This window comes from Propithecus coquereli, unplaced genomic scaffold, assembly GCF_000956105.1.
Source record: "Propithecus coquereli isolate 6110/MARCELLA unplaced genomic scaffold, Pcoq_1.0 Scaffold147, whole genome shotgun sequence".
NCBI classification, from domain to species: Eukaryota; Metazoa; Chordata; class Mammalia; order Primates; family Indriidae; genus Propithecus; species Propithecus coquereli.
The window spans coordinates 6,764,302-6,774,464 of record NW_012139080.1 but is presented as its reverse complement, the minus strand read 5'-3'; the positions used below and the strand labels follow the sequence as shown (position 1 = coordinate 6,774,464).

The 10,163-nt window shown below is 49.3% G+C and overlaps 1 protein-coding gene across 1 annotated transcript in view; it reads right to left on the bottom strand.

The window, feature by feature from the left end:
• Positions 1-5,215: 5,215 nt before the first annotated feature.
• Positions 5,216-10,163, bottom strand: part of CDC14B (cell division cycle 14B) — a 55,387-nt gene continuing 50,439 nt past the window's right edge. Inside the window, exon 14 of the mRNA XM_012640053.1 lies at positions 5,216-8,565. Coding sequence (XP_012495507.1) covers positions 8,529-8,565 — 37 coding nt within the window. The 3' untranslated portion in view covers positions 5,216-8,528. The remainder of the gene's footprint in view (positions 8,566-10,163) is intronic.

Here is a 10,163-nt window from a genome sequence, read left to right as displayed (position 1 = left end):
TTGTAAGTTGGGGATGCCTGTCATGTGAGAATGGAGTGGCGTCAACTGACACATGAGCCCCAGAGAGGCTTCTTAGAGTTCTCAAGTGTTCTCAGACACTGAGGCAGGGTAAAATATCTCTCCTCAAAAACAGCCACCCGCCAAAGCACTTGAGGACCTGGAGGCAGCAGGGCTGCTCTAGCTGGGCACCCATGTTGTGCACTGCCTAACCCTGGGGACTGGATTCACATTGACTTCAGTGTGGGGATGTTCCCTGGAGTTGTGTGATGAACAACCTGCACAACTGTACTGGCGTCCCACTCAGATACTGGCCACTGGCCTTGCATTAGAGCATCAGTGAGGAAAGCTTTTAAGGCATCTGAGTCAAGTCCCAAGCAAACTGATCAGAACTTGCAGGTTCAGGTGGGAGAGTGGGAGTGAGCAGAGATGCTGCAGAAGTTTTCAGAAAGAGGGAACGGTGGACAGAAATGGGAACGCCAGGTGGCCCGTGAGGGAAGTGGTCATGGGAGGTGGGAAGTTGTGACCAAGGTGGAAAGACAGTGCTCAGGAACTTCTACTGAGGATCCTGGAAGGCCGGGGTGGGGGGAGTAGGGGGTCAGGAGGACTGAAACAGGCACCCTCACTGCACAGCACGGCCAGCACGGCCGTAAGTGGGCCTGTCCGTGCGCTCCTCAAAACTGGCATGAGCTTTCCTGGGAGATGGAGGGGCTTCGGCCTCCGTCAGATAGTCACAGGGCTCCTAACATACTGGGCTTAGGATTGACCAGAGAGGGTGTCAGCTCTGTCCCTTCACCACCTGGGGCCCAGTCACACCCCAGGCCACCTAACAGGATGGCGCTTGGCTGAAATCTCAATACCCAGTGGAGGACGAGGCAAGAACACTCTTTCGCTACAAGGCTGCGGCACGGGCCTGGGGAAAGAGGCTGAAACTGCACCTGGAGAGAATTCCCGATGGCGAGTGCTGTGCGTCCGGGACAGACCTGCCCTGGAGGCCTAGTCCCCGTGGACCCCGAGCCAGGTTAAAAGCCAGTCTAGAGAAGTCACAGCCCGGGACAGCCAGTCATCACTGGAAAAGGGAGGAGACGGGCAGAGCTGTGTTTAGCACCACGGCGGAGCCTGTCTCGGAGCTCTGCGCACACCGCGAGGCCTAGTCCCGGCCGCCGGCTGTGCTCTAAAGCCCCGGGTAACCGCAAGGCGGGTCAGGGGGTGTCAGGGGCGAGCCAGGGCAGAGCCACTCTGAACAACATAAGCGGTCCAGGGGGGCCGCAAGCCATCTCCCCCCGTCCTGGCCTGCCCAACAGTGAGGCATGAACTCACCTGCTGCTTAGGGACATGCCCATCACAGCCCCGCCCGGGGAGCTCCCGCGTGCCCTCCGCTGTGTCGTAACAGACCCCTTGCTGCGGGCACGGTGGGATAAGCGGGGGCCAGGGAGGAAGGCACTTTCCTCACTAGCACGAGGCCCACCCTGCAGTCTCGGGGGCCCTAATCCCAGGGGTGAGCCCCACTCCTGCAGCGCCCCCCCCAAAATGAAAACTTTCCTCTAGCGCCTTCCTCTGCCCCCTCGAGCTGGGCCAGGGGACGGGCAGGAGAATAGCATTTGCTTCAGCAGGGTCCCAAGAGTGAGCGCCTGCGGCTGTTGTCACGCCACCGCTGGGAAAAGCTGTGCTGACACCGGTGGGCAGCTCCCAGCTGGGGGCAGCACTGGCCCTGGGCTCGGCTGAACGCGTGCGGGGTGTGCGGACCGTCCGCCGGCACCGAGTGGGTGTGCGGTGCCAGGGACACCAGACGCGCGGCATTCTCTGGAGAGTCCTACGCAGGGGAGAACGGTCCTGCCTGAAAAGCCGCCTTGTTTTACACAGAGGAACACACACGGGGTGAGGAAAACCATTGTCCTTCTCCAAGTGAAACAAGGCACAAGCCACACTACCTCCTCCACGCTTGCTTTTCCACCCAAAGAGTCTCCCTGTTTAACAATAACTTGGCCGAGGGGCCGGGGCCAGGGCCCTCCTTACCTGGGGATGTGGGTGTGCACAGAGCACGCGTCGTCCAGAAGCGTGTCAAAGCCATGCGGACTTGCTGGCAAAGAGATGAGACACAGTTAGAGGCCAGGCAAGGTGGCCAGGTGTGCTACTCATGGAAGGATCTCCGTCTCCACCTGGGCGGTGTCCCCTAAGAGGGAGCTGGAGAGGGCCTGGGGGAGGGGCCCGGAAAGGTCTGCTCAGAAGGGTTTATTGTTTCCTTCCCCCGCAAGCTGACAGGAATGCTGAGGCTATGTAACATATGGGCACTGCGCCGACCCCTCGGAAGACAAAATGCCCCAAATCTGAATACTGGGCCAGCTAAGGACAGGACTGTATACAGCAGGCGAGTGTGGTGACCCATGACCCATGACACTGGGGTCAATGTCCTGCTATTGATTAACCCGCTCACCAGTGTCACGATAACTGCTAGTGGGGGAGGAAGGGGGTGTGGGGGATTGTACATTGTCACAGTCCTTTTGCAGAGCATTAAGGGAACAATTTTATTTTATTAAACAATACGTGTGGCTCTTAGTATGTGCCAGGCACTTGTTCTAAGTGATTAACAAATACTAACTTATTTACTCCTCACACCTAGTCCTGTACGATAGATATTGCCACCCCCATTTTAGAGAAGGAGCAGGTTGAGGGAATCTAAGTAACTTGGCCCGAATCACACGGCTAGTAAGTGGCAGAGCGAAGGTTTGTATCTGGGTCCAGAACCCACGCTCTGAACAATCACATTAGGCCGCTTTCCGATGCAGTGTGCAGCAAAAGCTTAAAAAATCTGCCTATCTCTTGACCCAGGAATCCCTTCTGCAAGAATTTATCCTGAGGAAATGACCAGCACTGCCCAGGAAGAATTTACATGCAAGCACATTCATGCAGTGCCCTAACAGCAAACAGCTGGAAACCGCCCACAGGGCCAACAGTGGGGAGAAGACGGTTACGTAAGTCACGGCGTACTACAGAGGAAGTAAAAATTATGTTTTTGGAGAATTCCTCCCAAGATGCTGCTTTCCAGGGCACCCACAAGTGCACTTGGCCACACGGAAGGAGGGAGAGAAAGCAGAGTCGATGTTGCACCGCAGTGGCACCGGAACCAGTGCTAAGGCAGGGACACATGATTCTTTTGATCCAAACACTATGCACTTACCGGTGCGATTCCTTGCCCTGAACAAACCACTCTCAAGAGACTTACCTTCAGCGTCCCCCTTCACGGCAAAATAGTTTATTTGACCTCTTTTAAAACGCTCACACCATTACACGTGCATAAAACTATGCTGCAGGTACCAAAAATATCAGTGAGGGACTATAATCAGTCTTTACCCAGTTATCTAGAGAAAATTACCTAAAAAGTATGACAAAATAATTTATTGAAAGCTACGTGTCCAATACTGTTTTAAGCGCTTTGTATGTATTATCTCATTTAACTCTATACTGCTAAGGCAAGAATTCTTATGACCATTTTATTTAAGAAACGGAAGCAGAGGGCTTCCGCAAACCGTCTTCGGAGTGGACTGGCACTGGGGCAGTGTGGCTGCGGACCACAGAGAAGGAGACACATCTACAGGCCAGAGGCCTCCACGCCCACCGCTCCCACTGCACGTCCCGGAAGACACCGGCCCTCCAGTGGGGCACAGGTGTACGCATGCCTGTGGTTTCATCTAAAGCCCTGCAAGCTTCGGGGCCTTGCGGCCAAGCCGGCCCCTCCCAGCACACAGGGACTTCATGGAACTGCTTGGCTCACGGCAACCGCTCGAGCTCCTGCAGGTCAGGAGGACAACACAGCACCCGGCCCTGTCCTCAAGGGAAACCACAGAGGGACGGGCAGAGGCCGCCGCTTCCCAGAGGGCAGAGCCTGCAAATGTCACACCTGGGGGGGCCATGTGTGGGAGGAGTTTGGAGAGAGATGAGGAGACAGGTCCCTCTGGTTTTTACTCTGAAAGCTCCTACCCCAGTGTGCATCAAGGCCCAGCTCCCTGGGGGAACTGGATGAACCCCTCAGCAGAACAAGGCCCTAAGTACCAGCCATGAGCTCTGTGTGAGGTGTGGACATCGTGCCTTAAGGACCCTGCCCGAGCAAGAGAGACTGTCAGCAGGGAGGGCAAGTAAAGTGCGCACTGGGGCTGGCGTCCCGTACAGATGTCAGGACGTGAACAGCCTCACTACGGGTCCTGGCCGGCCACGGCCGGGGAAGAGAAAGGGCCGCAGTCTACCACCTCCAGGCCCCCAACTGCCTGATAAATGTGAGTCTCATCCCAGTGGCCTCCAGAGAGTCAAAAACCCCTGCATGGCGTGAGCTGGTGGTGAGGTGTGGGTGGGACGACCTCACAGCGGGAGCCCCACTGTCACTAAAGAAGGTGGGATGGGCTGACTCGGATCCCCCCAAAATGAAATGCTGGAGCCCTAACCCCAGCCCCTCAGGACATGACTGTATTTGGAGACAGGGCCTTTAAAGAGGTGGTTAAGGTAAAAGGAGGCTGTTAGGGTGGGCCCCAGTCCCATCTGACCAGTGTCCTTATGAGAGGAGATCAGGACGTGCAGAGAGACTCCAGGGATGTGCCGGCGCAGAAGAGAAGTCACAGGAAGGAACGGCGAGAAGGCGGCTGTGTGGAAGCCGCGGGGAGAGGCTTCAGGAGAAGCCAAACCTGCTGACACCCTGTTCTTGCATTTCCAGCTTCCAGAACTGTGAGAAAATAAATTTCTGTTGTTTAAGCCACTGGGTGTGTGCAGCCCTAGCAGACTAAAAGATTCTGGGTTATGTCTGCTGTATATTTTAACTACTGCCCACCGTAACTGAGGATGCTCAGTGAGTCAGTACAATAAACCAAAAGGCTGTTTGGTTAATAGTTTTAATTACATGAATATAATTATACAATTTCCACTATTCAATATTTTGTATAAAAACCAGTTACAATACACAAGATTTTCAAATGTGACAAATGCGTATCAAACTACATATATATGCAAAGTTTACAGGCCGTTATGAAGCTTTACCTTAAAAATACCTTCAGGAAAATAAACATTCATTCAACCAGTTCTCTAGGCTTTAAAAAATATGATTAGAAATATACATTGTAATAAAAAAATCAAGACAATGATCAAATACTGATTAATCAGTTACATTTTAAAACTTTTAATAATCTTTACATGAATGCAGGTTGGATAAAAGTCTGCAAATTATTAGTATAAAACTTCAGTACTATCATCAGATGAACAATGTGCTGACAGTTAATTCTACCGGGTAATTAGGAGGTAATTTCCTACACAGTATAGGCCAGTTGTCCAGTCTTTTAAGCACATCTGCCGTATTTCCGCTCAGTGACACGGAGCACACTCAGATGTGGAGATTTGGAAGAGCAGCAGCTGGCCTCCCCAGGACTGTTTAATAGTGGGAGAAAACTATTAAAGAAATAATGGAGTACGTTTTTAAAGTTGTTTCTGATGAGTACTGCTTCCCCAAATGCAATGATTATATCTGCAAATGCAGGCGCACAGGAGGAGTTAAGCTACATTAAGAACGGACACCCGAGCGCACTGCTCGCGTGTCATGGACGGTGGTTCAGGCGAGGGGAAGCCCTCGGGCCACACACATGCAGAAGGCATCCTGCTCCAACAGCCAACACGCTGGCCTCGTGAGAGCACTTAGGAACTCCTCTAGAACCTGTCTGGGCCCACCAAAAGAGGTAGCGATCACCCCGTGAAAGGGCTACGAGGGCAGGGGAGGGCGTGGGTGGGTGACAGGCTAAGGGCATGAAGCCAAGAACGGGGAAGTTCTGCAGAGGAGCCGCCGCACCTCTCAGGAGGCGCCACTCACAGCTCCCTCCGCACTGACAGGCAAGCGCCTTTGAGTTCCTCTTCAGCGCTGCCAAATACAAGTCTGTACTTCCAAGAACCTAGTTTTGCAGACACCCTTCCTTTGGACTGTCCCTGCCTCTTATGATGTGAGTCCCCAGAAAGCTTCAAGGGCACCTAAAAATATTCATTTCTAATTTTAATCCTATTGGAAACTCTCTTGGTATATTTTCTGAGTTATTTAAGGCTCTTAAAGGAATTTCTTCCATCTGACATGTACTGTTTCATATTCCATAGCAACAAGGTCTTCTATAACAAGGACTCTAAGTTAGAACCCCAGGAGATTCTGGGTGTTTTGTGGTTTCAGTTGGTCGTGGTGGCTGGAGGGGTGCGGTGAGTCCACTAGCATTCATAGCAGAAAGAACTTTCCATCAGTTAGACCCAGAGGCTTTCTGGATTCCCTACGCCTTCAATATTGTTGCTATGTGCTCCACGTGAAGCACTATCCCAAGGCATCTGGGATTCCAAGGAATGCTTCTTTACCAAACAGAAGTTTCCTATGACTAATTTCAATGAGCCAGTTAAATACAGGGATTTTTTACAAAGAGCCACAGTGATAACAATTCTAGCTGGAAACTTGAGCAGCCAATGTGAAGAGGCAATCTACAAAACAAAAAAGCAGTGGTTCGCACTGACACCCTTTTTACTCTAGGCCAAAATACCAAGTGGCTTATTCACTGTGAGGGAGCAGTGCCCACCGAGAGCCACGGCAGGCAGCACATTTACTTGTTCTGACACAATAAAAAGCCAAACCAACAATGGTTCAGACGGAAGTTTGACTTTTGCAACTACCTGGATTATTTATGGAGGAGGGAGCCTTAAGAAGTGTAAGCGGAAGGAGAGATGCCCTGAGAATTCGATGCTTCGTGCACTGGCACAGTTTGAATACTTCGTATTGTCTCAGCACAAGACAGCAAATGGAACGCTTCTCCTCTACCCGAATCTTCTTGAAGAGTGGTCTTCCCATAGGGAAGTGGGTTTTTGTGCCCATTCACTTCCAGGGATAGAAAACCACTCTTTTTCTGTGATCTGGTCGCCAGCGTTTCAAAGCCGGCATGCTCGCACTCCCAGAGTGCCTGGGGGGGAAGGAGCTGTGTGGCTGAGACAAGGGCATCTTCGTCTCCCATGGATGTCAGTTTTACACTTTACTCCAAGACAGTAAACACCAAATGGAGTCACTGCTTTCAGTTACTTTGTGCATTAAAGACTTTAACCTGCTTATTCCAGCCACATTTTATCCCTAATAATTCTGTGGAAAAGGCAGCTCCTTCAAACGGAGCTGCCTGCTGACCTGATACATTCCTCTTGACTTGGGAGGGCATTTGTCCCCAGTGCCAAATATGGCATCCCTCCATTCTCCAAACCAGCACAGGCAAAATCTGCTTAACAATAACTAAACCATCCACTTCTTACAATGGGAGGAACCAAGGTGAGTGCAAAATATTCTTTTATTTGGGGTCCCATTTTTGTTGTTTTTAGCAGCAAATGAATTCTTTGTGATTGCTTTATATCACAGACTCCGCTGTGTTTCATAGGGGCGCGGGGAGAAGGCACTCTGCAAAGAGTTACTGGTTGTATTCCCTAACCAAAGGCAACAGTGAGTTTTCTTACCACAAACAACTGAAATCCAGAAGCAAATAACTGTCGCTGAAATCAAAGGATGTGCAAATGGCCTTAGGCTAATCACATAAGGAAAAAATCCAACTTACAGAGAAAGACTCTAAAGGAGCAACAGCATTATTTTTAAAGCCACCATTATTTGGGATTGCCGTTTCCAAGGGGAAAACCAACAGTGTATTTTTTCCATGCACGGAAGGAAATATGATTTTAATTTGCGTGACTGGGCAACCAAACAACGGGCAGCGTTGCAATTCTTCAGTCTCTAAGTGACATAAAAAGGAATGACTTGCCACAGTCTTCCAACTCTGAGGCCAGTTTCTCCTCCTGAGTCTTCTAAAGCTACCATGAATATTCTCTTGCAAGTTTTCGGTTACCAAAGTACCACTTCAGTATTACAACATGCAACAGTGTTTAAATGTGGATTTCACAGATTCCTGTCAGTAAAGCACTCTTTGGTGGAAGACAAGCAGCTTGGGTACTTACCAGAGTTAACACTACAACAGTATTACAAATAGTAAAGTGAAGATGATTAAGCCAAATAGTATCAAATTATAGAAAGTACCATTTCAGTAATGCCTCTTTTATCTATATAAATTTTGACATAGGGTCACAGGGCGAACAGAAAATAAATACATAAAAAACCTCCATGAGATCCTCAATCAATTGTTCTGGAGGCCAGCAGCTAAAATGATTGCCATCACAGGGACACACACGCCGCGTGGGCTAGCCAGCTCCCCGGGTCACGGAGGGCTTGGGTATTTACACCTGAGACTAAATTTACAACAGCATTTTTGTTGTTAAGCTTGAGACGGTTCTACAAAAGGAGAGTTGGGTCCTTCTTCGAGTCATTCACTTGTACCCAAACTCAATTAGTTATTTCAACTCCAGTGGACATTTTCTTCATTGAATCAACTTCTTAGGTGGAAAGCAACTAAGGCTTTTGCAATTTTGTTTTGTTCTCAAATTGTGCTAAGTCCTGTCGCAGTTTTCTGTTCCTAGAGTCTTCCTTCAGCTCTGGTCACGGGTTTTTTTTAACGCAAGACTGTTTTAGTCCTTGAAATGGAGGGACTACGGGGGGAAAAAAAAAAGGATTTTACCATAAAGGTTGTAAAGCATCCCACAGGCAGTTATCAAAGACAAGGAAGGCAACAGAATAAAAATACTGACATGCTGAAGAGTATACACGTGGTATAATTTTTTTAATGACAAAGACTTTGGAGAAGACAGCACAGTATCAACCATAAAGTAAAGACAAACAGGAGAGAAAGGCAGAGCAGAAAAAAGTTCAGTTCTGCAAAAAACAAGAACAAAAATAAAATAAATAAAAATTAAGAAAGACGGTGGGCAAAAGCAGCAGAGCAAGGAAAGTACCATAACGCCACAAAGGGCATTTGCTGCAAAGCACTCCTTTTCCTTCCTTCCCGCTGAGGAACCGGGCTGTGGGAGAAGCGGACAGAACGAGAAGACAAACAAGTGTTACTGGATTATTTCCAAAGCCAGGATTTGGTCACAGAAAAAGCTCTGGCACCTTAAGCGGTTTCCAGTCTGGCCAAGTGCAGGAGGCGCCCCCACCTGCCCCAGCGTGGCACCCCAGGACCCTGCTCTGCTCGTAAATGACTGACCACGGTTCTCACCCTGCCTCTCTTCTTCCCTTCCCCGATTTATTATGTGACACTTTCAGTTCAGTAGCAATTCCCAGAGAAAAACGAACGCAAAAGAAAAGAGTCAGAAAAACCAATCTAGAAGTGACCCTCGCTCAGATCATGTAGCTGCTCTACCAGAGAAGGTGTGTATGAATTGATGGTTCGGTTTTCGGAGACCCCAATAGAGTACTGAGTAAAAAGGTTTAGGTGAGGTGGTGAAGCCAAGTGGGAAAACATCTGGAATTTCAAAAGGACATTAATATTTTTAAAGATCAGAGGGAACGAGCATTTAAATAAAGATTAAGTTAGAGAGACAGCCTTCTGGGACTCCTAGGCTGATGTACTTTTTGGAGGTAAGGGCAGTAACAAAAACCTAAAGCCCAGAGGCCATGGAACAGGCACCGAGATCGGAGACTCTGAGGGTCAAGAAGCAGGGACAGGTATGAGAGGGCGACTTAAAAGAAGCCCTGAATGCAGCCACTCCCAGCTGAAGGGCTCATGAACATACACACTCACGATTTTAGAGGCTAAGGAAAGAACCTGACCATTTATCTCCCCCCACGATATGAACAATGAGGGACAAAACACTCCAAAGCCATGGGTGAAGTTGGTTTAGCAACTGCAGCAGAAAGTGATGGTTCCCAATGATGCAACTCAGAATAAAAAAGTCACTTGCACATGAAAGTTTCCATAGAAAATGGATGAAGTTATAATTAAAAAAGAAAAAGACTGCCCAAAAGAAACAGCACGAGCTCACAGAAACATGCACTTGGTGGAAAAGCCCCGGAACGACATGAAGTGAAGAGAATGTCAGCAAACGAGGTGGCCGTGAGTTCTCAGTTGGAGGCGTGATGAAGTTTTTGAGACTCATCCTAAGAGCTCTTCAGAGAGTTAATGTGAGAACACTGAAAACCAGGCCAGTGTGATGGAGCCGGTTAGTCACCGCATTTATTAACTCCTGAAGGAGAAACGTTAGAATGGATGTGTAGCTCTAACAGGAAGCGTGGGTGGGGGTGGCGGTGG